This window comes from Pyrgilauda ruficollis, unplaced genomic scaffold, assembly GCF_017590135.1.
Source record: "Pyrgilauda ruficollis isolate IOZ18807 unplaced genomic scaffold, ASM1759013v1 scaffold23, whole genome shotgun sequence".
Lineage (NCBI taxonomy): Eukaryota > Metazoa > Chordata > Aves > Passeriformes > Passeridae > Pyrgilauda > Pyrgilauda ruficollis.
In genome coordinates, this window is record NW_024522539.1 from 16,557,337 (window position 1) to 16,585,204 (window position 27,868).

The following is a 27,868-nucleotide window of genomic DNA, read 5'->3' on the forward strand; positions in this document are numbered from 1 at the left end:
CTTGACAGGTTGCAGCATCTCAGGACTAGGATGAATCCTTTACAGATGTTAGAAGAAAGAGGAGTTTCTCTAGGAGAAAGAAGGGCAATGTCTCTTAAGAAGTGCCAGGTGGGATTACAGGAGAATTCAAACACAGTTTTACATCAGGAAGGCTCTCCTGGCTGAGGGCAAGAGAGACTGGATGACAATGAGTCTTCAAGGAAGGCAGCCTGTTGGGGAATTGTTCAGACTCAAACTGCTTCCTCCATACTCCGCATGCAGCTGAAGACATCCAGTAGATCAGATCCATAGGTGAAGCTCCTGAACAAAGCCAAACTTGGCAATTAAAATGTGGTCACTATGTCAGTCCGCACAGCCCATAAATCAGGGGAGAATGGTTTTTTATTCAGGCTTCTGTTTCTCACTCTTGGCCAGGCCCAGCCTGTACAAAGCTCACTGACAGCTGACAGCAAGCTCTGTTGTGCCACCAGGCACTGGAAAAATACTCTGGATGTGATCTGGACCAAGTTGTGGCAAGATGTTTTTCTACCAGTGAACATCAAAATTGCCTTTGAACAAGATTAATTTCATTCTCTGCTGATCTGATCTATATTTAAGCAGGTGCTGTGTGGAAGAAGGGCTCAAATTTATCAGGAAGGTCTGGAGATGGAACTGCTGTCAAGATCAGTCCCTTAAGAGTTACCTTTCTGGGATAAGAGGGTTTGTTACACTTGCTGCCCTGGCAGGAGGAAGGCACATGAAAGCACAGGTTTCTTTGGCACCTGCTAAATGTCACAATATCCTCTCATTTCTCCACCACGGCACAGGGGTCCTGCTGTGTGCCAAGGGATTCTCCCCCCTCCTAAAGGTTTCTCTGACATCTGAAATGGAAATTTATGGCTCCAAGGATGGACTCAGCCAGCCGTGGCCATGAAATTCACAGTCTTCCATCTACCCTAGCAATTCCGTGCTTGCTGTATTAGAGCAATTCCAAGTTAGTCCCAGTTCCTCGAGTGGTTTCTCTGCCCCTAAAAGAATTAATCAGTGTCTGAGCCTGTAGTTCAAACCCAAAGGAGTGGGCACTGCACCTGTGCATCCAGCTCCCCTTCCCCTCTTCTTCAGCCGGGGTTGATGCCGAGGTTGTGCTGCAGCACCGCTGCTCGTGTGTGCTCAGGCAGAGTCTGCAAGGGAGATGCAGCCCAGACCCTCCACATCACGCCGGGGTTGATGCCGAGGTTGTGCTGCAGCACCGCTGCTCGTGTGTGCTCAGGCAGATGCAGCCCAGACCCTCCACATCAGAGCAGCCACCAGCAGGGAGAGTGTCTTGTCAGAGTGAATAAAGCATGGAAGCTACTCCAAGAAACATCTTTTTGACTCGGGGAGTGTCTTTCAGCTGCCATGGCTGAGCAAAGCTCTCCAGCATGAAGCGTCCAGGCAGGTGGAAGTAAAGAAGGAATATGAAAGACCCCACAGCAGCTCTGTGTGTGTGTGGTGGAAGCAAAAAAGGCAGGTGGGAGGAAAAAAAGCAGGAAAATAAGTACCCTTGATTACTGCTGGAGCATAATGGCTCACCTGACACCTCAGCTGTCCAGGTTGTTGTCCTGCCTGCTGCAACTTGCCGAGAGTTTTTAAAGAAGAAAAAAATGGGCCCTTTTCAGGCTCTCTAATTGCTGTTGGGATTTCAACAACTGAGCTGCTTTGGTAGCAGGAACAAATCAAATGAGCCAGTGAGGCTCCACTTGGAAGCTTGTTATGTGTGGAGAGGCAAGGAAACTCTTTGTTCCAGTTTCAAGGGTTGCATCTTCATTTGAATTGCCTCCCAGCCTGGCTTTTTGTCTCACGACCTGCTGCTGTGTCCTGTAGGTGATTCAAAGTGTGAAGAATGACTGAAGAGCATCTGCTCTGCTCTGCACCAGCCTGTAATTGATTGGAAATAATGGCTGTTAGCCGTGAAACCCATTTTCTCTGCACATTGGAATCAATCACTGCGTCGAGGGGAGGGAGCTGCAGCACGTGCTGTTCCCTTCTTTGAAAGTCTTGGAGCAAATTCTGTTTTTTAAGCCTGATTCACCTGCAGCCAATTTTTTCCTGTCTGCTGCCCTCCCTGTACAGCTGTTTGTTTTATATATGGAGGGCTGCTACTTCTTTCTGAGACATGGAAATGCAGCAGATTTTCCTTTAAAATAGGGTGCATGGTGAGGGCCTGGGAGTGTGATGGAGGATCACATGCATCACTTTTAAAACCAGGTGTGGATCCAAGATCTGTAAAGAGAAAGAGTGGTCTGGGTTTGCCAGCTGGGAATGTGTCTGGATTCAGTGAGAGATGAAGGAGCAGTCAGGGTCTGCCAGCCCAAAGGAGTGAGCAGGGGGTTGGAAGGGCTGACAGGGGGTCCCTGCTGCTTGGCTGGGGGAGAGCTGGCTCAGTGAGCCAGACTCCAGCCTGCGGAGCTTTCCCAGCAGGATCCACCCATGGGGGTGACCAGCTGTGTGCCAAGGGATGACCAAGCTGTGGCCCTCACCCTGGATGTCCCCCGGTGTTCTGGCACTGGCTGTCCCTCGCAGCGGTGTGGCAGTGACCTCTGGGGACTGAGGCTCGTTAGTGCAAAACTGGGAGTTGGTGGAACTTTGCAGAGCTTTCCTGGCATTTCCAGCCCTCAGATATCTGGGTCGATCCCAGTAGCCTTTCCAAAGTATCTTGTTTAAGGCACTGTGCCCTTTGGCATGCAGGGCAGCTGTGACCAGGACAGCCATAAATAGGGGTTCATGTGTGTTCGTGTGAAACACATAAAGGCAACTAAAGGTAATAAATGAAATTAAATTGAGAATTCTTTTCCTTTGGAATCTTCTCCTAAATTCAGGACCCAAAGGAGAACTGCTTGACAATACACCTGCAATATGTTTGTTTTCAAAAGCAATTTTAATGAGGATCTTCTGAATAAGGTGTGTTGTTAGAGGCACTCTGTCACCTCAGAGGTGAGGTTCCTGCCCTTCCACCTTCCCATTCAGTCAAACTTCCAGAAAAGCACTAGTCAAAAGCTGAAAAATATTCCAGCTATTCCTAGTTGACAGCAGTGAAATTAATTATTATTTTAGTCAGCTTTGAAGATCGTAAAGCTTCTGCCTGCCCAAAAATCCCCCTCCATGAAGAATCTGGCATGTCTAAGACACCATATGGATCGAGGGAGGAAGGTGGTAAGACACAGAGCAACAGGGGAAGGAGGTGGGCAAGGGAAGAGCTCTTGGTAACCGGTTTAGTATGTTTAAAATCAATACAAAAAGGCTGCTGCAGCTCCCCGTGGCATCCTGCCAAGAGCTGCATCCCAGTGGTAACGCCTCAGAAACAGCCTTTGCCATTTCCGTGGGAATAAAGCAGGGAGCACAGCGTGATAGCCTTGGAAAGGAGGGGATGACACATTCCTCTCCCAGCTCTGCTGGGAGCCGGAGCTCTGCTCACAAGTCACATTTCCCTCCTTTTGCAGATCTCTCGGATGGAGTACGTGCATTCCAAGAACCTCATCTACCGGGATGTCAAGCCGGAGAACTTCCTCATTGGCCGGCAGGGCAATAAGAAGGAGCACGTCATCCACATCATAGACTTTGGATTGGCCAAGGAGTACATTGACCCTGAAACCAAAAAACACATTCCCTACAGGGAGCACAAGAGTCTCACGGGAACAGCGAGATACATGTCCATCAACACACACCTTGGCAAAGGTTTGTCTGCATGGGGGGAGCTTGCAGAGTGTCCTTCAGGCTGGAGGAGCTCTCTGGGGTCACTGAGTCCAACAACTGGCCAGCACTGCCGTGTTCACCTCTAAACCATGTCCCCAAGTGCCACATTCACACATCTTTTGAACACTTCCCAGCGTGGTGTGACTCCACCACTGCCCTGGGCAGCCTGTTCAATCCTGACAACCCTTTCAGTGAATTATTTTCTCTAATATCCAACCTGAACCTTCCCTGGTGTTGCTTGAGGCCGTTTCCTTGTCCTTTGTTCCTCTGTCCTTTGTTCCCTGGGAGCAGAGCCCAACCCCGCCCCCCTGGCTTCCCTCTCCTGTCAGGGGGTTGTGCAGAGCCAGAAAGTCCCCCCTGAGCCTCCTTTTTTCCAGGCTGAGCTTCCCCAGCACCTTCAGCTGCTCCTGGTGCTGTAGCTCCTTCCCTAGCTCCAGTCCCTTCCCTGGACACATTCCAGCTTGCCATTTGAATCCTGCAGACCTCCCGTAGCATCTTGGCTGAGCTCTCTTGCGCCCCTGAAGCTATTTGTGAACCTCCCAATGCCGTTTACAGTTATGTGGCTTTTTTTTTTTTTCTCCCTTCTTTTGAGGAATTGAGCCAGCTGAAATGTTGGAAGCCTCATAATTACAGTTTTTATTAGGAGCTAAATAACTGGGAGCAGCCCTGCACTGATAAAAGACAAGCAGGCAAGCAGTGATTGCTGCACTGGATGACAGACAGATAGATTTTTATAGCACAGCACTGTCCCAATGCCTTCCAGTTCCAGGTGTTAGTGTTGGATGTTCCCTGACCTAGTAATTGGTTGGAGAAAATGAATGATTTAAATAACTTTAAACCTGGCTTTCATGTCCTCTCCTCCCTGTTTTTTTTCCTACCAGAAGATTACATTTCTGTGGCTGAAAGGCAAAAAATAACCTATTAAATGTTTATATTCTCTTAAATCCATACAAGCAGTGAGATAATGGAATATTCTCCAGGAGGCCTGCTAGCATGTTGGCTCCCAGTTGGAGAGCTCACTGTCTTTGGGGAGTAAGGAGGGATGAGCCTGGTTTCTAATTCTGGAAAGTGAGGAGTCAGGCAGGGATGGAGGAATGGGAGGGCGGAGTGGGAGCAGGCTGGGAAGCTGCTGGTGCAGGTGATGTGGAGGGAAGATGTGTTTGTGTTTGAAGTGCACCGTGTGCCTTCCTTGGAACCCATTTCCCACAGGATTTCAGCTCCCACCATGGCTCATGCAAGGGAAGGGTCCAAATCAGTTCTGGGGTGTATTTGAGGGGGCTGTCCCTGCCCAGAGGGGTTGTGAGGAGCTGAAGCTTCCCTGGTGAGACCGGCCCAGGTGGAATCAATCTTGTCCAGTTTCAAACTCCGGAGTCTGACTGCAGTTTTTCTGAGAGACAAGTGCACTCAACCATCTTCCTGGAAGTCCATCTGCATCGCTGCACTAAATTACCCAGGGCATCCTCTTTTTTTCCCCTTTTATCAGGATAACTGCAGGAACTATTGTTTCAGTTCCCTTCTCCCCAGTGTTCCTGCTCCCAGCATCTCCTGTGGGTTAAGTGGCTGCAGTGTCATGGGCTGGATCTGCTCTGGATCATGGATCATGCTCTTTGGAGCAGGTGGGCTTCAGAGGAGGGAAGGGTGCACCAAATGAGTCCACGAGCTCAGTGAACCCAAGAGTGCAGCTCAGCCCAGTCCAGTGTTGCCTCCATATCTGTTGTTCTCTTCTATCCTCCCTTGGGGTTTTGGATACATTTTGGCTGCTTGTTTTAGGATATTTTTCCTTTGGCTCCGTGCCCCTTTTTCCCCCCCTTCATTTATAATTACAACATCTGCATGTGGCAGCAGCAGCAAGTGTTCCATGGCACTGGAAGGAGCTATTTCTGATCTGCTCTGATGAGCAGCAGAGGAAATTCGGAAAGGGTTGGCACTGTGCAAGGGTAGATCCCTGCAGCTGGTTGTGAGTATCCCATTCCCATTTAGCCCAGAGGGAATGATCCAGCACCACACAGCACCATTGACACTGGCAGGTCAGAGAAAAATTGAGGCACTGCTTTATTCCACTGCAATTAAGAGTTATCCATTCTACCTCAGGCTGGATGTGTGTTGTGCAGTTCCCATGTTACCTCATGGCTTCTGGCTGATTTTACACATTTTCTGGCTTTCTGAAACAGCTTCTGGTTTTGCACAAGATCTGAGCTGCAGACAGTGAGTGAACGTCCCTGTGGTACCTTTACCTCAGGTACAGCTGTGGCTGCTGCGGAGATCTCAGAGCCATTTCTGCTTCTGCAGCAATAATTTCATCTCTTCTCTTTCAGAGCAAAGTCGTCGAGATGACTTAGAAGCCCTTGGCCATATGTTCATGTATTTCCTCCGAGGCAGCCTGCCCTGGCAAGGATTGAAGGTAGGTTCAAGCTTTAGGTTTTGTCCTTTAAGACTTTGGCTAGTGTCTACTCAAAGGAGAATCCACTGGGAAACGTTGGCAAAATCCAGCCAGAAATGCTGTCCTATCCTTTGTGTCCTTGCAGCCTAACACCAAGGCATTAAGTTTAGCTGCAGGGAAGATTTTAAGGTAGAAATACTTTACCTGGCACTTCAAATTGCCAAATTGGTACAATTTTGGAGAGAAGGTTGAACAGAGAGACAGAGACAGCAATGAGAGAGCTGTGATTGGAAACTGCCCCGAACTGGAGCGTGACTGGGACACAGTGATTGTTTATGAAATTCCAGTTACGGCAACACAATCCCCCAGCTGCATCTGTGATCCCTGTTTATAATGGAGCAGTTTGATGGGTTTAGATGCACAGATGGACTTCAGCTTGAAAAACTGGTTTTCTGGCACAAGTATTGGACTTGGCTTCCCTCCAGAGACACTGGACACTCAGTGCTGGGGAGTTTATGAGATGCTGTGTACAATGTGGAGAGCTGCAAGAAATTGAGTTGCTGACTGCTGCCAACATCCATCAGCTGAGCTAACAAGGAATAAGTCATTTGCTGGCTCCAGAGCTGTTGGAAGCTGCGTCTTCACTTCTCCATCACCTCCCTGATGATTAAGCTACTGTGTTCAGTTTTGGCATTGAAGGGAGTGAAGGGACTGATCAAGTTAGGTTTACCAGGGAAGGCAAGAGCTCCTGTTGGAAAAAGGAGCCAAAGCTTTGGGAGCTGCTTGGCAGAGCTCTGCATTGGTCAGTGGGTATAGACCCAGTTGGGTTGATAGACCTTGTTCAGCTGTTTTTTACCACCTGTTGAGTTAGTCTCAGCTCAGCCTGATCAGGCACATGCCAGAAATGTTGGCAACGGCTCGTAAAAGCAAAGGAGGGTTTTTCAAGCATGAAAGGGATTGTGAAGAAATCAGACTCTCTGATTTTATGTCCACGCCTCTCTGTAAGTGTGTTATTCTGGTATGTATTTTTTCTGGCTTAGTTGAACTCATCTGCTTTAAATTAATCCTGTAAATTATTCTAAAATAATTCCAAGTTTATACAAGGTTCTACAAAAGTTCCTCAGTTCAGTGTTAAACTTGATCAGAATTAGTTGACTCCTTTTTGAGGTCCAGGGCAAACACAGACTCCCCAGCTGGATTTAGAATGTGGCATCTTTGCCCTTCTAGGTTTCCTTGGCTTAGACTTTTGGTCTGTACTGTCAGGGCTGTGTCTGCAGAGAATGTCTACAGTGCTAATTATGCTGCTGCCAGGTCCAACTGACATATTTTGAAATGGAGGCAAGAAACCCCACTTTTAGGGTGTCAGCTGGAGCAGAGTTCTCTGCCTCGGGTTGATTTAGGTGGGAAATCCAGCTGCAAATGTTTTCATTTCCTTGTTGACCAGGTATTAAACCAGTGCTGAGTGATAGATGCTTTGGAGGTGAAAGGAAAGGCTGTGTGGGAGCAGCCTGGGATTTGGGAGAAGTGCAACTGATCTAGAGTCATTATCAATGTGGTAACATCCTTTTGCACAGAGGAAAACCCAAATTGCTGTACAATGGGTCTGTGAATTTCACCCAAATTGCTGTGAATGTGCTGTGCAACTGCTGTGCATTTGTTTGTGAAGGCAGCTCGATGGCCCTAAGCCTGGGGAGGTCCAGATGTGCCATCACAGTTCATGCACTTTTATTTCCTTTTCCCATGAAACCTTCCCTGCACAGTCCTCAGGACTGGGCTGTGAGAAGTGAGCCTTGTAAGACACTAATAAGGGTCCTGCCTTTCGTGAAGGAAGATGTTTTGAACGTCCTTGGATGTTCTCTCCCAATAGCATGTGAAATATTCCTACTGGTGTAGTCCAGGGAGCAGTTCAGTTACAAGTAACATCTCCTGATGTCACCCAGAATGGGCATTAAATACCTTGTTTTTCTTCCCATACAGCATGTCCTTTCTCACATGGTTGAACTCTTTCTCCACAACTGTTTTGTCTTTGTGCGCTGCAGGCTGACACCTTGAAAGAGAGATATCAGAAGATTGGGGACACAAAGAGAAACACTCCAGTTGAAGTTCTCTGTGAGAACTTTCCAGGTAAAGCCCTGATGGGATCGTGTGAGTGCAGCTGGAGGTGGCCATACCTTGTTAAATAGGATGGGCCTGCACTCCTCTGTCAGAAAGTATTGGATGACGTGTATCCATCATGTCGTTCCTCAAGCTGGCAAACAACTGGAGCTGCTGCTATAAATTAGCAGGGCCTGAGGTCTTAAAATGTACAAAACTCTTCTCATCAAGGAGGCTGGGCAGTGCTCAAGGGCCTTGTATGCCTGTTTTACTCCTTGGCTTCCTTCCAAAAGAGCTCCTCATTATTTTCCCTCTCCCAAAGGACCGTGCTGGAACTACCGAGTTAATTCTTTTCCAAATTGAAGGTTTTACAGGTGTTGCAGGCGTAGGTGGCCAGCTTGGAAGATGGAATGGTGTGTCTGTCCATGAATTCCACCTTCTGGGAGCAATTTTAAGGAGAGTGTTACTAAAGTGTGCTTCTAGCCAAGCCCAGCACCTGGTCTCCAGTTAAACAGACCTTGGAGCCAGAAGAGCAGGGTACAGAGTTAGTGCCTTCCCAGGGTCCCCAGGCCACAGAGTGTGCTTGGGAGGTTTTGTGGAGTGTTTCTGAAGTCCTGACACCAGGGAGAGCACCCACAATTAATCCCATTCCTGTAGGAGTTGTGCCACACGTCTTTCACAGCATGAGGAGCAGCAAACCTGGAATGGGATCATTGTTCACTCAAGTCACTGTAACTCCCCAGATGTCTCATTCCAAAATCCACCTGGTTCCAAGCAGAACAGATTCGGGCTGGCTGTTCTCATCTTTTTGCCAATACTCCTCCTCACAGCTCCTTCTGGTCTGGGCTGATAGATGAGAGAGCTGAGTTCTGTCTCTTCCTTCCCTGAAACTGGTTGTTCTCCACCTTCTGGAGGTACTTAAAAGAGAGGATTCTTTCTTCTACTTTTTTTCCCCCTCTTTTTCCTCCATGCAAGCCACAAGCTACAGACAGAGTTAAGTATCAATAAGCAGTTCTATTCTTATTTTTGTCAGCTGAAGTCAAGGCCATGAGCCAAGGGAGAGCTGGGAAAAGGCAGGACATGAGCTCCTAGGACTCAATATTCTGTGCATGCAAAGTGCGACCCAGATGCAGGAAAGCAATTAATTATCTTAACACCAAACCCTGGTCTGTAAATTAACCCTTTTCAGGTAAATTAACCTTGGAGCCTCCCCCTCTAGTCTAGTTTTGAATATTCAGGTGCTGCCAATGTCATGATGGGACACTTTCCACTATTCCAGGATGCTCCAAGCCCCATCCAACCTGGCCTTGGACACTTTCAGGGATGAGGCAGCCACAGCTTCTCTGGGCAAGAGCATTCTAAGTGCCTGTGAGCAGCCTGTTGTCAGGTTCAGTGAGCTTATTTCTCACTCTGTTTATTTTTATACAAATGTTTAGAATAAATCAAGGTGTGGAAGTCAGATTTGAGCAGAGATGGGACTTCCATCTTTGCTTGAGAAGCGTTTGAATTGTTTTTCATTGAGGACTGTTGCTAAAAACCACAACTTGTAGGAGAAAAGCCAGAGGTAAGCGCTGGCAGCCCAGACATTGGTTTCTAAGAACTCACTTGAGAGATTCAGGATAAAAGCTGCTGCTTTTTCCCCTTTCCTGACAGAGGAGATGGCCACGTACCTCCGCTATGTCCGGCGATTAGACTTCTTTGAGAGACCAGACTACGATTACTTACGGACCATCTTCACGGAGCTCTTTGAGAAGAAAGGCTACACCTTCGACTACGCCTACGACTGGGTCGGCAGGCCAATTGTGAGTTGTCCCTGCCAAATCCCATGCCTTGCCTTCCAGGTGCTGCTTCCCCAGCATTGCCTTTTTGTTCTCAATAATCCCAGTTGATGCCAGTGAGTTTAGGATCAAATCTTTCAAATCTCAACACAGTGAGATGTCCTGATGTTGTGTTCAGGGGGTTCTTGCAGTGCCTCAAAGTTTTCCTGAGGGACAGAGGCCCCATCCACCTCTCTGGACATAAAAGCCTCATTTTCCCATTTGTGACAATGATCATGATGAGACTGAATTCCCTCTAGTCCAGCACAGGATTGGAGACCGGGATCTAAAATCCATCTTAAAGGAGAATCACAGAAACCCCCTATAATGGTCATGTTCCCATCAAAAAGGTACAGGAGATCAAGGCAGGTTTCTGATGGATGTTCCGTGGATGGTAGAATCCCAGAATGTTTTGGGTTGGAAGTGATTGTTAAGGCCACTTTGTTCCAACCTCCTGCCATGGGCAGGGACACTTTCCACTATCCCAGGTTGCTCCAAGCCCCATCCAACCTGGCCTTGGACACTACAAGGGGTGTGGCAGCCACAGCTTCTCTGGGCAACCTTGCCAGAGCCTCACCACCCTCACAGGGAGGAATTTCTCCCAAATATCTAATCTAAACTTGCTCTCCTGAACTCAGAATATCTTGGAGGACACTCAGGCTGAACCAGCTCTGTACAGTACATGGCAAGGAAATGTGGGAGAAACCAGCCTCCATTTAGCAGTTCCATGACTCCATGTGGACCATCACCCTGATCTCATTGCATGACTTTGGCCATCAAAACCCAGTTAAACTCAGGAAGACCTTAGCCAAAGGATGTGTTGTGGGGAAATATGGTAGAAGAATCTAAAGCTCTTTGTTTTGGGTCATTGTGCTCATGACCCACCCCAAAGAGCAGTAAAGACATCTGTAAATGAATTGTCACTGGTGCCAGATCAAATGCCATCAGTGCTAAACTTGGTACCACTGCTGGTGCTTCAGTGTCCCAGCTATATTTAGCGTTCCCCATGCTTACTGTGCTCAACGGAGTTCCTAAGAAATCATTCCCTCTGTGAATCAAGATTTTCTCTTCATTTTTCTTTAATTACAAAGGCAGTTGATAAAGAGCACCTTGTAAGACAAGTGTGCTATTGCTGACAGCCACGGTGGTTGCCATGGAGATCTCGATGTTGGGAGCAGGGATTATGACTTTGGTGAGAAGAGAGCAGATGAAGCTTTAATTTTAACACGTCCTGTTTCTATGCAAGCATGATTTTTACAAGTGGTGAGACAATGGGATGAGGAAAACAAGTCTGTATATTTTCAGTTGTAATAATTCTGTGTGAGACACACTAACTGTGATCTGACATCGAGACAGGCGCCTAACTGTATCTTCTTAATTAATTTTTACACAAGACATTTGGTGCTGGTGTCCACCATCAAATTTCATGTCTGTAAATCACAGGGATTTTATAGCCCTGGCTGTAATTCTCCTTGGCTCCTTTGGGTAGTGTTTTGATGTTTTTCTTCTTCCTATTGCTTGACAAGCTGGGTTTGTGCACGTGAGAGTCTTAGCCCTAATGAACACCTTATTTTCCAGCCTACTCCCGTGGGATCTGTCCATGTGGATTCTGGGACCTCTGCAGTGACAAGAGACAGCCACATCCACCGGGACCGACCATCCCAACAGGCCCTTCGCAATCAGGTGCGTTGCTTGGCTCCTCTCCCAGTTCCTCTGGCACTGGAGAAGCAGAATTCACATGGCATTATAGATGGCTGGGGCTGATTCTTGGTCATAGCAAGGACAAATCCTGCTTGACTTAGAGATGGTGATTTGAGCAGGATTTTGTCAAAGCAACAGGTTGTTGAAATAAGTTATCAACCAGTGGAATTCCTCGGTATTGTGAGCTAACCAGAGTCCAGTTTGGAATGGGGTTGTTTTTCTGTAGTTTGTGGGTAAACAGGTTAAAGTTAAACATGCAGCATGGTTGGACTCCGTGACTACAACATTTTTTGAGGTGCTTTTTCTCATAGCACATGGACTGTGGAGCAGACTGAGAGTTGTGCTGATGGCAGCCTGTTCCCAGGTGCCCTCTGCCCACAGAGTGTGCGGCTGTGACACGGATGTGTGTCCCGAGAACATCCATGTCCAGAGTGTCCAGTTCACAGTGTGAGTGTTGCAGAGCACAAAGAACAGGCAGGGCAGAACCCTCAGGAAGGCATCACAGTCTGGATGAACTGCCACGGGGAAATTGAATTCCCCATTTTTTCCTTTCTCGTTGTACTGTTTTGTTGGTGTTGAGAGTTTGGATTTTCTGTGTTAACAGAATTCAGACTTGCAGTAAATCTCCAACTGCAGCTCCCAGCTGGAGCTGTTGCTGCTCTTATTCTCAGGAAGTGGTTCCAGGCTTTTTCTGCTCCCCCAGCCTCCAGGTTCTGCTCAGTTCCTCGAGCTGGGGTTTGTGGGTACAGAACCAAGCATGGGGTGTAACAACCTGGGCTCAGCCTTCCTGGGCTCTGAAGGGTTGCACAGCTAACACAGGGTAAGATACATCCCAGTCCATCAGCTACAGTGGAGATGACCCCTCCTTGGGCAGTGTTGCTGTAGGAGGCTGGGTTGTTTGCAGCATGTATACATGGTGATGAGTGTGGGCTGGTGTGTGAGCCCTGATACAGTCATCTGCTGTAATAAATACCCTGATGGATGCAGTAACCCCCTGGTTTTGGGGGGATTGTTCAGCCAGTCTCCTGTTGTCCACCTTAACCACAGACCTTCACATTGTGTGTGTGTGAGGCATCGTGTTTCCTTGACAGCACAGTGACACCTGGCTTCCTTTTCAGGCATTTTAGTTCACAAAGGCCCAAAGAAATTTCAAAATATGCAGGCAGCCTGCAGGCCTTGTTCTTCTGAGCTGCACAGATAGTCCAGTTCTGGATTGCACAGCAGCTTTTGTCATATTTTCACCTAAACATTATAGGATGATTAATTGTTTAATATACCATGGGGGAAATCAGGTTCTTCTCACCAAAACACAAACAATTCTCTTCTGAGGGATGTTCCCTTAAAGTCTTGAGCAAAGCATTTCTCTAAAGGCAAAAAGCAAAAAAATAAACGTCTTGAGAAGTGAATTGGAGGTGTGGGTTTGGGTCCTCCTTCTCGTCCCAGCCACATCTTTTGTTCTCTTAAGTATCTTAGCAACAGATGAGACAACATTCCATGAGAGAAAGAAACAAAGGAAAAACCCTAACCCCCAACAGTGACCCACCTGAGCTTCTAGTGCAAAGTGATTCTTCTAAGGAAATAAATGAAGTTCTAATAATTTAAATCACCTGATGTGTTCATCTGTTGGGGACAAAGAGGAATCTTGTTAGCCAAAGCATCTTATCTACTTTTCTGCAGAAACCCAAAAAGCCCCCAACCCTCTCTACAGTCAAGCAGGTGTGGATGTTTCCTTCTGCACTGCACAGGTGAATCAGTGTGTGGAATTGCCTTTGGGTGAAATTAAATGTTTGGCTTCAGTTTATGTCGCAAATTTTAGTTTAAAAATATATATTTGAGGGATGTTGAGCTTGTGAATCTCATCTTGCTGCCATGCCAAGTGCTCTGGTGTATGTGGCCTGACAGACAGTTAAATACTGTCAGTGTAATTGTGGCTGTGCTGAAATCCATGGAAGTGAAGCTGTTCTAAAGAAATTACTTCCAGAATAGATCTTTTCCTTTATTCAGCAGCTAAAGGACATGAAATCCACTCCCACAGTGGATCAGTGCAGCCACCATGGAAGTAAATAATGGGGTGCACTTGGTAAAGGGGAATTTTAGCCCAGCTAAAAGGGTAAATGCCTTGCTTTCTGCAAAGAAACTAACTCACTAACCAATACACCTTTATTTCTTCTCCTCGTTCACCTTTTGCCCTCCCTTCTGTTTCTTTCATGCTCCTGAACTCCTGAGCAGGCGTCATCGGATCGCCGAGGAGAGTGGGAGATCCAGCCGAGCCGGCAGACAAATACCTCGTACCTGACATCTCATTTGGCTGCAGATCGACATGGAGGATCAGTGCAGGTACCTCTTCCTTCTGTTGTGTGCAGCCGTTGTGTTGAAGCCCCTGAATTCTCCTCAAATTGCAGCAGTGTTGTGGTCAGGTGAGCAGTTTCACTGGTGCTGTCCCATATGTCATGCTCGAGGCTTGGTTTGGGAGGGACCCAAGTGTGATGGCCAGCACCATGGCTTTTACTGTTTCAACAAAAATTTTTAAGCTGTTTTGAACCCAGGTTTGTTAAACTGAAGACAGAAAGGAGTAGCATTAGTAGATCTGGTCTATAAAGTACCCTCTACCCTATCTTGGAGATGCCCTAGGGCAGTACAGGCAGGTGAAGTAGGATTTGTTGTACACAGTCCCCATTAATACTGGGAAAAGAGTTCAGCTGTTCCACAGGAGACCACCAGTTTGAGGGCACAGTGGGCACAAGGTGGGTCTCCAGAGGGTTGCACTGGAAGGAGAGGAGCAGAGCACGTGCAACAGACAGTGTTGGAGCTGACACTACCAGTGTTTTCAAATTCCTGAAAAAATCCTATTTGTGAAGCCCTATGTGTCCTGGTTGTCGCTCAGGCTCGCTGAGGGACCTTCTGGCACTGAGTGAGCCAGAGTGAGCTGGCTGGACAAGCTGCAGAGAAGGTGCAGGAGTCATCCAAGCACACGAGAACTCTGCTATCTTTGCTGCCTCTTTGGCAGAGCTTTGCTGTGAGAGCTGGCTCTGCTGTCAGACACAACACCCTGAACAATGGCTCTGGTGAAATGGGAATTAGTGCTTGGAGCAGGGCAGAGCTGAGCCAAGGAGACAGGTAGTGCAGGATGTCCCTAAGAAAAATGCAGATTAGGTTGACATTTTTACTTATTCTTGATACTTAGTTGCATTTAATGCGGTTTTGGCTTGATTAGCCTTGGTCCTCTTTTAATTTAGAGATATTTTACTGAGTAGCAGAAAAACAAAGATAACGAGGACCTGATGAATGTGTAGCTCTGCTCTCAGATGTGAGCAGAGAATGACCTGGAGAAGTGTCCAAGGACAGGTTGGGTGCAGTTTGGAGCAACCAGTTCTAGTGGAAGGTGTCCCTGCCCATGTCAGGGGGTTGGATTAGATGGACTGTAAAGGTTCTTTCTGACACAAACCATTCTGTGATTGTACAACTTCAGCACTCAGTACAGAGTGGATGTTTTTATTCATATTTTTTAATGAGTGTCTCATTCCACAATAAAAGGAGCCTACAAGCGAGCCTGCAAGTCCATCAAGTGAGCCCCTGCTCCCTCCTAGCACCCCAAAGCAAAATGGCTCTCCTTGTGTCGTAGTTAGCTGCTTTTATGTGCTAGTGTTCTTCCCACAGCCTGAATTCCCTGGGCATTCTTGTGGGCACGTGGGGAGAGGTCACTCACAGTCCTGATGGGCTGCAAGCCTCCCCAGGGACAGGGCTGCTAGCACAACATGTACAGCTCTTACAGGAATCTTTCATCTCGTGTATAACATATGTTGAGACATAAATAAAAATCACATTGGTGAGGAGAATGTTTCCTTGTGACAGCAGCACTGAAGCAGCCCTAGGAGTTGGATGGGAAGAGTTGCCAACCTGAGCAGTTTACGAGCTCCTTGTGCCACTGTAAGCACTAAAATTCTGCTTATCTGCAGCTGAGAACAGGAAATGTGCTGTGTGTGGCTGCTAAGCTGCAGAGAATTGTTCCTCAGCAGATGCCCCAGCTCATGCTGGACTTTGGCAGGTCAGCAGCTTCGAGTCCCCATTCCCTTTAAGGCTGAATTTGCCACATGAAAATGAAGTGGCGGCATGTGAAAAGCGAGGAGGAAAATCAAAGCCTTTTGTGATATGGAATTTAACAAGTAGCTGAACAAAGTGTGGGAAGAGCCCTGGGAACAACGCAGTAAAGTTCCAGTGCTCTACAGATCTGCATGGGAAGCGTGGGGGTCTGGAGAGCCTGGGGCAGCCCAGGCGTGGTGAGTAAGGGAAGGGGTGAGGACCAAGGAGTTGTCACTCAAGGAGAGCTCTGAGCACCATGTGAGCTAAGTTCTGACCTGTTCTGGCAGAGCCCAGGGGGCCTGGTTGTCAGAAACAGCAGCTTCTGGTAGGACTGAAGTGTTCAAAATTAATATAATGTGCAGACTAGGGGACATCTGCTCCAAGGGCTTCATTCCCTTCATCCCTTGTGGTCATTTCATCCGGAGCCACCAGGAGTTCTGAGTACCACCCCTACCCTATGGGAAATGCTGCCTTTTACATTTAAAAAGGCTAAGAGGAGGAACAGAGTGGGGAAACCAGGCATCCTTACAGCTCTGGAACCAAGAGCAGCTCCCAGTTTTCACAGCAAGATGCAGGAGCCTGTGCTAATATCCAGGTGAAGCATGGAAGGGTCGGCCAAACTTTCCTCCCATGCAGGATGCTTTGGGGGTTGTCATAGTAATGAAGCAGTGATTAGTCATCCAGAAAATTATGTGGATGCCTTGGTTTGGAAGACAGGTGTCTGCCAAGGAAGGCAGGAACCTCCCTTGGAATGGTAAATATAACTCTCTTCCTCCTGAATTATTGTAACTTTGGAATGAAGGGGCTTCCAGGCAGAGATATGGGAAGGATGAGCAGTTCTTCAGCAGTGTGTGTGTATCCCAGGGCACACAAACCCCAGCTCTGGCCCCGGCTCCAAGCCGATCCCGAGCCCGATCCCAGTCCCGGCCTCTCCCGCCTGCGGCGCTGCCCTCGCTGCAGTTCCGGGCGCGGCCGCCAGGGGCGCTGCTGGCTCCGGGCGGGGCGGGGGCGGTGATTGCCCGCGCCTGCAGGGGGCGCTGTGGCGCGGGCTCGGCGCCTCCCTCAGGCGGTGATGGCGGGCGGGCCGGCAGAAGGGATGGAAAAGGAAGGCGCTTCCTGTGCTAACCCACAGGGCAGCCAGACCCAGTGCCTCTCCAGATGGTGACATGAGCTGCAACAGGAACCTCGGAGTGGCAGCTGGAATGGCAGAGGCCAGCACACCTTGGGGTGCCAAAAAGTGTAGCAGAAACTCCACAGCCATAGCAGCACCTGCAGGGTGTCACAGCGGGCACCACTGCTGGGTTAAAGTGTGGCGAAAAAGCCCGAGGCAGCAGCAGAAAACAACTGGGCTGAGCAGCATCAGAGCTGCACCCTCCAGGAAGGGAGAGCAGTTCAGGGTCCCGGTTTTTCCCCTGAGGCACCCGAGCTGAAGGTGAGGGTCCTTTGCAGTGCGATCGGGTGTTAATAAGGTCCAGTCCTATGGCTGCTCTTACAAGCAAAGGCTCACCCATGGTAAGGACAAAGCACTCCAGGGGCTGGACTCCACAGTGGCAGCAACTCTATTGTTCAAAAATCCTGTGCTGCCTTTCCCAAGAGATAAGCCCCCAGCTAAGACAGTAGCCAGCTGCAAGCTTTCCCCTCATTAGCCACTTCTTTTGAGCAGGATGGTTATCCCTGTAATGGAAAAGCTTGAGTGAGCCATCATCTCAGGTGTGAGGCAAAAAGAGATGAGAGACTGTGTCAGTAGTTGTGGAGCAAGGATGTAATTCCCAAAATTGGCTATGTAAGGAATGAGATTTAAGGACTGAGGCTTCTCTCCACAGTCCTGTCAGGCAACAGGACTGAACTGCTCACCTGTAAAAGTGTCAGGAGAAGACAATCAGCATGGTACAGCTCATGTGTGTAGATAGGGCTGGCAGTCAGTGCTCACACCAGTGCCCGCACTCCCAGAGGGGCCTCTCGATGCCAAGTCATGTGCTGGGCACAGGAATGTGAGCAAGGGGGCACACACACAGGCCCCTGCCTGCTGCTCTGCCTTGGCTGCTCCAGCCTGGAGACTCCAAGGCACCCACAAAACTCAGCAGCCTGCTGAGAGGGTGAAAAGAGACAGGAGTAAATGGTCATTTGTCAGATTTCCCGTTCCCTCAGCAGCCCTTGCCAGGGAGCCTCGTGAACGGGGTGTTCCTTTGTGTTGCAGGTGGTGAGCTCAACCAACGGGGAGCTGAACGTGGACGACCCAACAGGAGCACACTCCAACGCACCCATCACAGCGCAGGCGGAGGTGGAGGTGGTGGAGGAAGCTAAGTACGTTTGCTTTACAACGGGCTTTCCACTGGTTGGTCATTATCCTTCTCCTGGGAAGCGAGTGGGGACATTTTTCTGTGGCAAAGTCCTCAATGCTCGTGTCCCATGCCCTTTTCCTTGCGTATTGCTGCTTTTGTGCATGGTGCCTTCAGTGCTGCTGCTGCTGCTGCTTCTCTTTGACACTTGTCATGCCTGGAGAACATAAAACTCTTACTCAGAGCATGTACTGCCAGATAGACATTTCAGTAGCACAGATACCAAAATACTGATCTCAGGAATCCCGGTGAGCAACCCCCATTGCAGAGGGAGAACACGCTGTGCTTTCAATGCTGAGAGTGTAGGAGTAGCTTGAGCATAGCTCAGCAAAGAGATCATTGGTCTGAGAGTTGTCACTTCATTTCTGGCTGTGAGAGGTGGGTGACAGGTATCCAGAACAGTCTGGAAGTAACTCTTGCAGGGATGGTTGTTCTCCCTGGGAGTTCTCTTGGTCCAGCCCTGAGAGGAAGCAGAAGCAGCCTGTGGAGGAGGAAAGTGCTCTCTCTAAGCTGACCTCTCCTGTAGCTTGTGGTCAGATGTGAGAACTGCTGTCAGAGCTGCTGCTTTGACCATTTTGGCTCCTGTCCTGTATCCGGCACCATCATGTCACCTTTTTCACCTTCTCACTGCCTCTGAAATAAAGCAGGACTGTCACTGCAGGGTCACCACAGAGTTCTGGCACCCCCTGAGCGAGGGGCCAATAGGCCTTTGAGCTGGTTGGTGCTGAGACATGGCCCAGCTGCCTGGTTATTACTTGACTGGGTGATCCTAGTGCCACTTGTCCCCCATTGTTTGCCTCAGCCTTTGTGGACACTTCTGTATGAAGAGGAAAAGTGGCAGATGTAAGGAAGGGTGTATGGATGGAAAAGGTCCCTAGGTATGTGTCATCTGTGCTGGTTGTCCTGAAGCTCTTCTGCTCTCTATTCCCCACTCCCTCAGGGATTCCCCAATCCCTTGGGAAGCCATGTGTGTGGGATCTTGCTTACTGGTAGCTGGCCTGGCCTTGATCCCAGCAGCCACAGACACACCTTCTCCTCCCAGCCCAAGAAGCCTCAGATTTGCTGCAGGCTCCTCATCAAGCTGGGAGGGTGGGGGAGATCTTGAGGAGCAACTTCCAGAGTGGGCAACATTCCTCTTAGATATGGATTGTGTGGCCAGCAGAGACCACCAGCTTGGCATTATGGGCTCTGAAGGGGGTCCCCCCAGGCATGTGGCTCCTAGGATGGGGCAGATTGTCTTCCTCAACAGTTCTGGTCCAACAAGCCAGTGCAAGGAAGAACCAGGAACATCTCCAGCCCATGTTTGTGCAGCAAGGCCAGGTCCAGCCCCCACTCTGTGTGCTAGGGAGAAGTCAAACCAGGTGGGAAGGAGCTGTGCCACCCAGGCCCTCCCCCACAGCATATGGAGCTGTCCTGTCTCTCTCCAGCCCTTGTTTGTGTGCTCCCAGATTGGTTTTGGAGGTGCTGAGAAGCAGAGCATACACTGCTCTGCACTGACAGGTTTGTGATCTCTTGTAATTCCCAAGCATAGATCACTTCATTCTGTTTGCCACAGGGAGGGCTTTGTCTTTCCTGACATCTCTGATCACACAAGAAGGGCAAAGGACTTTGGGATTCTGCTCTGCAGAAAAGGGTGCCAGAGAGAGCTGGAGCTGGGCTCTGTGTTTTGAGATGATGTGCAGTAGTGGGATGGGCTTTCCCTGGCACTCCACAGGCAGAGCTGTGCCAGTGCTTCTGCTTGGAGTGTGCTGGAGAAAAGCTCCGGATTCTGGCAGTGGGTGTCGCTGGAGGGCAGGTCCCACGTGTAGATCCATCATCAGGCCCTTCTGCTGCTGGAGCTGCAGGGGACAAGAGCTGATGGTGCCTGGAGTTCCTTTCTTTGTGATCCCAGCCCCAGATAAGAACCTGGGGGTCTGGTGCCTCCGTGGAACGGGCGTTTGTCAGCAGCCTCGCACCTGGAAGAGGTGGCGAGGGCAGAGTGGTGTGAGTGCTGGGGCGGGCGGCGGGCAGGCCTGGTGTGTGTCTGCCGCTCTGCACTGCATGTTTGCATGGCTGCAGTGACTCGCTTCCATCCCACCTCTGTGAACTAATCGCTCTTTCTTCCTTTCTGTGTTTTTTCTCTATACTCTCTGTAGCTGCCTGAAAATGCTCAACTTGTGGTGAGTCCCTCTCTCCAGTCCACATGCAAGGGGGAGCGGACCAGACTAGACTGGGGTTGGCAAAACCAAACCCACCAAATGCTAAAAAGGCACAAAGTCAAAGCCAACCCAGAGCTGTTTTGATTTTAGGACCATTTGCAATACTGGGGAGGGCATGGGCTGTGTCTGACCGGCCACACTAGGCTGAGGGATTTGGCTGATCTCTGAATGGATGGATGCAAAATCAGATTTTAATCCTTTCCTATTTGGCTTTCCATCTCCCCCAAACGTTTACGTCTGTGAGCAGATGATGCCTGATGGAGTTGGGCAGAGTCAGGCCTAGGCTGGCTGAGCCTCTTGCAGGAATTCCTCACGCAGACGGTTACAAAGGGAAAACCCTGCACTGAGTGTTGAGGAGAGGGGCCAGTCCTTGGAAAATCTCCTCTTGGAGAAGCACAGACCAGAGAGGATGGAAGGACAAGGCCAGGGAGTCCTCATTAGTGACAGAGCCCCTACTCAGAGAGGGTAGGTGGGAGGTGGCTCCTTTCCAGCCAGCTGAGGTGCAGGTAAATGGGCTTCTCCAGGAAAGAAGGGGTGGAAAGGTTGGGATTAGCACTGGTCCAAGCCCAGCTTGGAGCTTTATCAGAGCTTTGAAGCTATAGTGTCCCAGTCTCAGGTCGTCCCAGGAGGTGCCCCTTGGGGAAACCACATACCCAGTAAGTGAAGGGTCAAGCAGACAGTCAGATGAGTTTGTAGGTTCCAGGATGGGCTGATGGGTGGAAATTGCCACAGAGCGAGGGGACCAAGCCCGTGTGTGGCGAGGAATGTCCTTGTTGGATGGGAGACTGACTCTGCCCTGCTCTCCATAGGCATCGCCTCCAATACCTCTGGCATCTCTGGCTTCTCTGTATGTCGTAGTCTGGGGCTGTTCTCTTGGGCATCATCTGCATGCAGTGAGATCACGTTCTGTAATTGTCAGCCTGCCTTATCCTTTTATTTTGGTGTTTTGCCTCTGCCTGTCTGAACTGCCAGGACTTCCTTTCCTGAACCCTTCCCTGGACCTCTGAGTAAGAGCCTAAAAAGACAGTCACAAGGAAAACCAGCCAGAAGTCAGTCAGCTCCCTTTGTTCGGTGCCCAAGGAGTCGAGTGCTGCTCACCCCCTTCTTCCCTTACCCACTGCATGCAAAACCATCACTCATGCATCCTCCATCCTCTCCCTGTGACGTCCCCCTTACTCACCATCGCACAAGCCATGAAGGAAGGTGGCTACTGTGGGAGAAATACTGCATCAGACTAAAGCAGGAGATGGTGGCAGATGGCCCAGGACAACAGAATGCCAGAGCAGTCCTGGGGTGGGGGTTCCAGCCTGGGATGGGGGTGCTGAGGTGGCAGACAAACACCTCAGGGTGGGTGGGCAGCAATGGAGGCATCGCTTGCCCTGAAGGGACAAGGGCTTTGCATTTCTCCTCATCCCACTGCCAAACTGGGCCTTTTCAGGAGCCTAGAGACAAATCATGGACATCAGTCCGTGCAGTGGGAGAGGTCCCTCCTCTTGAGGGGCTGTGGGAGCTCTCCATGTCACAGGGAGAGTTGTTGGTTCTCCCAAGCAGTCGATCTGTGCTGGCAGGCTCAGCTCATGGCAGGTTGTGCTCACACATTGCTTTTGCACCCCAGAGTGAAGCTTGTGCACCCAGGGACAAGTATCTGAGTGAGAGTTCCTCCAGCTCTGAGAGGACAGGGGTGTAAAGCTGACATTCCCTGAAGGACCCAGTGAAAAATATTTCGGAGAAGATGTTAGAGTGGTTTGGAATGTTTTTAGCCTACAACAGATGGTTGTAGGAAAAAACAGTCTTTGCATCCTCATGTTTGCCTGCCAGAGCTCAGGGAGCACTTGAACAACACTCTGAGGCACATGGTTGGATTCTTGGGGCTGTCCTGTGCAGAGTCAGGAGTTGGACTCAGTGATCCTTGTGGGTTTCTTCCAACTCAGGATCTTCTAAGACTCGGTGGTCTACTCCGGTTCCCTTCCAGCAGCCTGACAGAGCAGTCTTCCAGCATCACCCAGGCTTCTCCAGGGACAGCTGTCCCAGCAGATGGAGAAAGACACATAGCTTGAGAGGACTCACACAGATGTGCAGAGCATTCCTGACAGTGGGCTGAGGGTAGAAAGGTAGATACATGTTCAAGGCCAAGGAATTGTGCAGGAAGCCAGGAGGAGTTTAGGATCTGGACAACTGCTCCCAGTGTATCCCACAGGGAACCCACCGCTCCTCACGGTTCAGCTGCGTTGGGTGTTCCTCTCCCCACCTCAGCCTCCACTCTCCATCCTTCTTGCTTCCCCTAATCCAGTGCACCACCTTCACATCGGATGGGGGAAGAAGCAGGGGTTCTGCATCCCAGCACTGAGTGATTGATCCAAGGTGGAAGCTCTGGTTGTCATGAAAGGTTCAGTAAAGAAACCTGGTCCCTGAGCCAAGGTCTCTTTGGAACTTGTTTTGTTAGTGAGCAGTAGTGAAAACCGTGTGTCTTGCGGCTGGGAAAAGCAGCCAGAGCTCACCTTCCCAGTCCAGTTCCTCTGGGGTGGGACAGAGGGAGTGGAGCACCTGGGTCCCTGTTTTACTGCTTTCCCAGATGGCTCCTTGTGTTCCAGTGGAGCCTGGGAGGGAGAAGCCCAGCTGGGAGGGAGAAGCCTGGCTGGCACTCTGGGGCCTGGCAGTGAGACACCCCAGCTGGCCGTGGCTGGTCTCCCAGTCCAGGCTGGTGGTGTCACCCACCCACCAGCACCTGCCCCCCGTCCCGGCAGCTTGGTGGGGCCCAGGCCGGGCAGGCAGAGATGCATTTGCATGAGGACAAGTGGGGGGATGGCAGGAACATCATGGGGACATTGCGGGGACATCACAGGCTGCCAGGCACAGCGCTGACTCTCCCTCCTTGTCCTTTGTGCCCCAGGTGCTGCTGCTTCTTTAAGAGGAAAAGGAAGAAGACGGCTCAGCGTCACAAGTGACCGGTGCCTCCTGGGCCTTGCAGGAACCACCACGCCTGCAGCTCCTGCCCTGTCTTACTGGAAGGGGCTTCTCTTTAGGAGGGAGGAGGAGGAGGAGGCATAGGAGGAAGAGAGAAAAATGAAAACAAAAAAAAAACCCAAGTGACATTTTAAACCAAAAAGAGAAGAAAACGTTCCAAAACAAACCACTCTGGGGTGGATCTGCTGAATGGTCTCCCTCATTCACTCCAAGCCTGAAGCTCCTTTTGGGACCAGGACTGTGGCTGGCTCAGGTCTTGGTCGCCCTGGGAGGGGGGCTGGCTGGCTGACCCTCCTTCCCATTGTTTACGGTGAAGGCATCGTTGACGCAAACCTGAGGACTGTGCTTAGTTCCTGCTCACTTTCCTCCCCTCCCTCCCCTGCACTCTGCTCCTCTGTCCTCCTCCCTCCTTAATTAAGTGAAGAAATTCCATAGGCTCGATTGGCTGTGGAGAGGGCAGGAGGATGCGGGGCAGGCAGGAGAGTTGCTAGGAGAAGGGCCTGACTGCTGCGGCAGGAAGAGACAGGTTCTCTCTGTGGCTCCTTGGGAACAGTTACACTGTAATGTGCAAGCTGTGAGAAATTTGCAATCTACTGTTCCAGTTAGGGTTTTTTTTCCGGCTCCCTTGACACCTCCCTCCTGTGACAGTAACAGAGCAGTGTGGATTGTTTTAAAGAAGCTGACGTCGTTGCACTTTTTATTATTTTTAGCATTTACAGATGCACATTGTATCTGTGGATCTCTGCGTGGCCACGCCAGCGCAGGCAGACATCCAGCGGGGAGGATGGTGGGGTGCACGGAAATGCCCTTGAGTGGGGATGTCCACAACCCTCGTGCCAGTCTGGGGCTCCTGACGCCCACCTTGGGCCACGCGCTGAGGAAAGCATACTTGAATTTCCAATCACCCTTCCTAGCTGCCAGTGAATGTCCTTTCCATGGTTTCCTACACCGTGCCTGACCCAGCTGGCCGGGAGAGGCGAGGCTGATGCCCGGCATGGGCCGGAGGGAGCGGCATGGCCTTTGCCAAACTGGAGAAATTTGTGCTGGTTTAAGAGGTAGATCAGGATTGAGGTTCCTGAGAAACAGCCATTTCCTGAAGTGTGGGCGTTTCTCAGTGTGGGTAGCAAGGCAGCCTTCCCGAATCCCTCCTTGGGCTGGTTGGGAACCTTCTGCAAGAAGATATTAGTGGGAGGAAAGCATCCCCAGCAAGGGAGAGGATAATTCATGCCTTAACACTGATCCCATCTCCCGATGGTCAGATAGGTTTGACTGGAATCGCCTTCACATCCTCTCTGTGAGCATGGGGCAAGTGCAAGCTTGCCTGCACCATCCCACCCCTGCAGCAGCCACGGTTCTCCTGCACCACTTTGAGCCAAACCAATAGCAAGGAAAGGGCTTGGGGTGCTTTGCACACCCAGAAAAACACTGAAATCTTGCATCCAACTGCAGTCTTTCCCAAATTGGAGGAGATGAGGCTGCCAGGGGTTACTGGAGAGATGGCAGGGCTGTGGGAGAACTCAAGCAGCTTTGGGAGGTTATAAGTAGGTTCGCTGGACTTTGTCTTTCCATGTGTGACACCAGATCAGGCTGGAATAGTTCAGTTGCCATAAACTTGGGCCTGGCTTACCCAAAAATTGCGGAGAGCACAAAGAGAGGAAAGGGAGAGACGAGATCTCATTATCGTTTATTCTATTTCATGCTAAGCTGTGTAGCTTGGCGTTCACAGAGCAGCATTGCCAGGAGGTTCAGTTTCCCTGTCTGGGTAGGAGCAGGCTTAGAGGGCAGGAGATCAGCCTGGGCAGCAAGCTCTGGGCTTGCTCCTCATGCATTCCTGAGCCTGGCAGACACTGGTGTGGTGCCAGGGTGGAAAAGCCTCCCTCCTGGCCAGGATCCCCGCGGGGCGTCTCTTCTCCATTCTCTGCTGCGTTCTCTCCATGCCTTATCCCAGTGAGCACGATGGAGGCGCAGAGCCCTCGGTTCACGCATGCGCCTCCTTCCTTCCCCCTCAGCAAAGCGCTTTCCTCCAGCCAGGCCACGGGCCGGGGTGGGAACAGGGCAGGAAGGGCACCACTCACCTCCCGCAGGCACGTGCCAGGTGTGCGGCCCTGTCCCCTCCTGCCACAGGGAGGACACGGCCATGGGCACATCCCACCTTTCTCTTTTCCTCCGCTGCCAGTGGTTCCCAGAAGCTGCATCTCTGGCACAGGCACTCCTCTCTCTGCTGTAGGAAACCATGGTTTGGCATCTTGGGAGGGTGTCCAGGGGCACAGGCGCTCCCCGGGGAGCCGCCCTGCCCGCTGCCGACAGAGCTGGCCCTGAGACACTTCCGTTGCTGCCCTCCCAAGCCCCACTAAGTGCCTGTCACCAGAACTCGATTCCTTCTGCATCTCCTGCCGTGTTTGGTCATTCCTCGCTGCCTCCACTCAAGGAGCAGCTTGTAGTTGCAGCATATGTAAGTGTTTGCAGGGTGAGGGAGGGCGGGGGGGAAAGGGGCCATCTCAACAGGTTTTGTTCCTAAATGTTTTTGGTTTCTTTTGTTTCGTTGTTTTTTTGGGGGTTTTTTGGGTTTTTTTTTTTTTAAGTGAATGTATTTGATCGTTTAGAAACTTTCCTGACCTTGTTTTTAAGTGGGTTGGTTTGAAAGCTGTTTCATGGTGACCCACTACAGCTTCTCTCCGGAGATACGGTGTTCTTTTAATCCTACAATGATGTGTTTGTAGGGGAGGACTGTCCCCCCACGGCATGCTGGTAATGCTCACTTGTACCAAGCCCTCTTGCACTATAATCGTACGTTGGACTCTTCTAAAAAAAAAAAGGGCAAAGATGTGGGGTGGCTTTTTAACAAAAAAAAATTTAAAAAAAAAAAGAAAATAAAGCAGGTTACCAGCAAGTCCTGTGCTTGAGGGAACCGCTGTCCCCAGGGAGCTCGGAGGTGACAAGGAGACGCAGCCAGACTGAGCCAGCCATGCTGTGGTAGGACGTAGGGCATTAACCTGGGCGATCCCTCCGCTCCTTGCCGGGAGCGGTCGGCAGCCAGGAGACCCCAGGCAGGGGAGGGCTCCTGGGGGCTCCCGGCACAGGTGCCTCTGACGCGGCTCTCGGCCCTCCAACGTTGCGATGCAGTCTTCTGAGGTATCAAGTGAGATGATTTTTTTTTTTTCAATAAAACATTGCACTGCTGCATTGTTCTCCATGAATAGAAGTATTTATTACCTCAGCCTGACCACGGCACTTGTGTTTTGTCTTCCTTTGGCTCTGCTGGGCGCTTGTGTCACCCTCTGCTCCCCTTGGAGGGGACAGTGCATGGGTGGGACCTTGTGGGACCTTCTCAACGCTTCGTGCACTACAGCCATGGGTGGTTCAGCTCTATGGAGCTCGGCCAAGGCATGGTGGTACTGATTTCCCTTCTCCCTCAGTGCACACATTCCCACTTCAGCCGTCCTGGAATGCAGGATGCCTCGTCCCTGAGGCAGAAGGGACCACAGGGAGAGGGGTACTGGGACCTGTCCCCTTGGCAAGGCTGTGGGATAAAAACTGAAGGAAGGAACGAGAGAAGCCCTAATTCCTCTTAAATACCTGGAGAGGGCAGGCTGGAAGCACACAGGATTTTCTGTGCTGTTGCAGATGCCGGTGTTCAGCTCAGCACCATCACTGAAGGTGTCACTGCCCATGGCAGGGGTTAGACTTGTACAGGTCTCTCGAACCCAAACCCGTCAGTGATTGCAAATCCTGCAGTTAGTTGGACACGTGGGAATTAAGTTTTCATCAGGTCTGGGTCAAAAGGATAAATCTCAGAGGAAGAGATGTGGGTTCCAAGGCTCAGGGAGGGAACCTTTGAGGTTCACCTCCTTGTCAGAGTGCATGCATCCCCAGACGAATTTTTGGGAGCAGGAAATGAAAGCTCATGCTAAAAATGGTACATTTAAGGCTGGGAAATAGGGGTAAAAATGTCACACGAGAGATCACAGTGCGGAGCAGGTTCCAGGTGTGGGAACACTTTGGTGAAGGTGTCTCCGAGTGGGCACAGTGCCAGCTGCTGTCAGAGGTGCTCTGGCTCTCGAGTGCCATCTCTCCATCCTGACCGCTCAGACACTGACCGCAGCCATTCAGCTCGTCCTCCCGCCGCGGCCGCGGCCACCGAGCGATCACCGGCTTCGGGCGCTCCATGTCCCCCTGCGCCGGGGGCCGCGGCTGCTGCGACCGGGGCCCCGCCGGGCCCGGGGACACAGGCCGGAACAGCAACCCGGCCTGCCGCAGCTCCCGCCCTCCGCCCGTGCCCATTGGCCACCGCCACCCTCGGTCCCGCCCCCCTCCCGCCTCCTCCCCCTCAATGGCCAATCATCGCGGCGTTGCGCTCGTGATTGACAGCGCCGCGGCCGCCCGGCGAGGGGCAACGTGGCATACGCCCGCGCTCCGCCCGGCCGGAAGGTGCTACCTTCCCCCCCTGTGGGACCCCGTTGGTCGCGCCCAGGCGGGCGGAGCGGGCGGGCGCGCGGCGCGGGCGGTACCAAGACGCGGTGCGGGCGGGGGTGCGCGGCGGGCGTGGCCGGATGCCGGCGGCGCGGCGGGGGCCGGGGGCGGGGC

General features: G+C 50.8%; 3 protein-coding genes across 7 annotated transcripts in view; 2 read left to right on the top strand and 1 right to left on the bottom strand.

Annotated features, from left to right (window-relative positions):
• The window catches only part of CSNK1G1 (casein kinase 1 gamma 1), a 77,247-nt gene extending 53,285 nt beyond the window's left edge, over positions 1-23,962 (top strand). The window contains exons 6-14 of one of the 3 annotated variants that reach the window (XM_041469019.1): positions 3,459-3,693; positions 6,027-6,112; positions 8,131-8,215; positions 9,839-9,987; positions 11,581-11,685; positions 13,933-14,040; positions 17,981-18,087; positions 20,258-20,281; positions 23,211-23,962. In XM_041469019.1, coding sequence (XP_041324953.1) covers positions 3,459-3,693; positions 6,027-6,112; positions 8,131-8,215; positions 9,839-9,987; positions 11,581-11,685; positions 13,933-14,040; positions 17,981-18,087; positions 20,258-20,281; positions 23,211-23,265 — 954 coding nt within the window. In that variant the 3' untranslated portion in view covers positions 23,266-23,962. Of the gene's footprint in view, positions 1-3,458; positions 3,694-6,026; positions 6,113-8,130; positions 8,216-9,838; positions 9,988-11,580; positions 11,686-13,380; positions 13,449-13,932; positions 14,041-17,980; positions 18,088-20,257; positions 20,282-23,210 lie in introns of those variants that run through there. The other 2 variants (XM_041469020.1, XM_041469021.1) reach the window with 2 other exon arrangements.
• A 991-nt stretch (positions 23,963-24,953) lies between these two features.
• Positions 24,954-27,532, bottom strand: LOC121354409. 3 transcript variants are annotated; one of them, XM_041469023.1, is made up of 3 exons: positions 26,861-27,532; positions 25,901-26,725; positions 24,954-25,505 (listed from the first exon to the last, which is right to left on the bottom strand). In XM_041469023.1, exons 2-3 carry the CDS (start codon positions 26,476-26,478, stop codon positions 25,106-25,108), a joined length of 978 nt encoding a protein of 325 aa, XP_041324957.1. In that variant the 5' UTR covers positions 26,479-26,725; positions 26,861-27,532; the 3' UTR covers positions 24,954-25,105. The 3 variants fall into 3 exon arrangements, 2 of the variants coding, with proteins under 2 accessions (XP_041324957.1, XP_041324956.1); XM_041469022.1 differs by having other exon boundaries at positions 25,901-26,748; XR_005955278.1 differs by having other exon boundaries at positions 26,169-27,532.
• A 280-nt stretch (positions 27,533-27,812) lies between these two features.
• The window catches only part of PPIB (peptidylprolyl isomerase B), a 2,215-nt gene continuing 2,159 nt past the window's right edge, over positions 27,813-27,868 (top strand). The window contains exon 1 of the mRNA XM_041469168.1: positions 27,813-27,829. The gene's annotated coding sequence lies outside the window, so the exon portion shown is untranslated. The remainder of the gene's footprint in view (positions 27,830-27,868) is intronic.

What these genes read in the sequence shown, in the direction of transcription:
- LOC121354409 (XM_041469023.1), bottom strand. Translation starts at nt 26,478, where the DNA reads ATGGAGAACAATGCAGCAGTGCAATGTTTTATTGAAAAAAAAAAAATC. An exon ending in CCAACCCACTTAAAAACAAG is followed by an intron (nt 25,506 to 25,900) that starts GTCAGGAAAGTT and finishes GGTTTCCTACAG; the next exon opens with CAGAGAGAGGAGTGCCTGTG.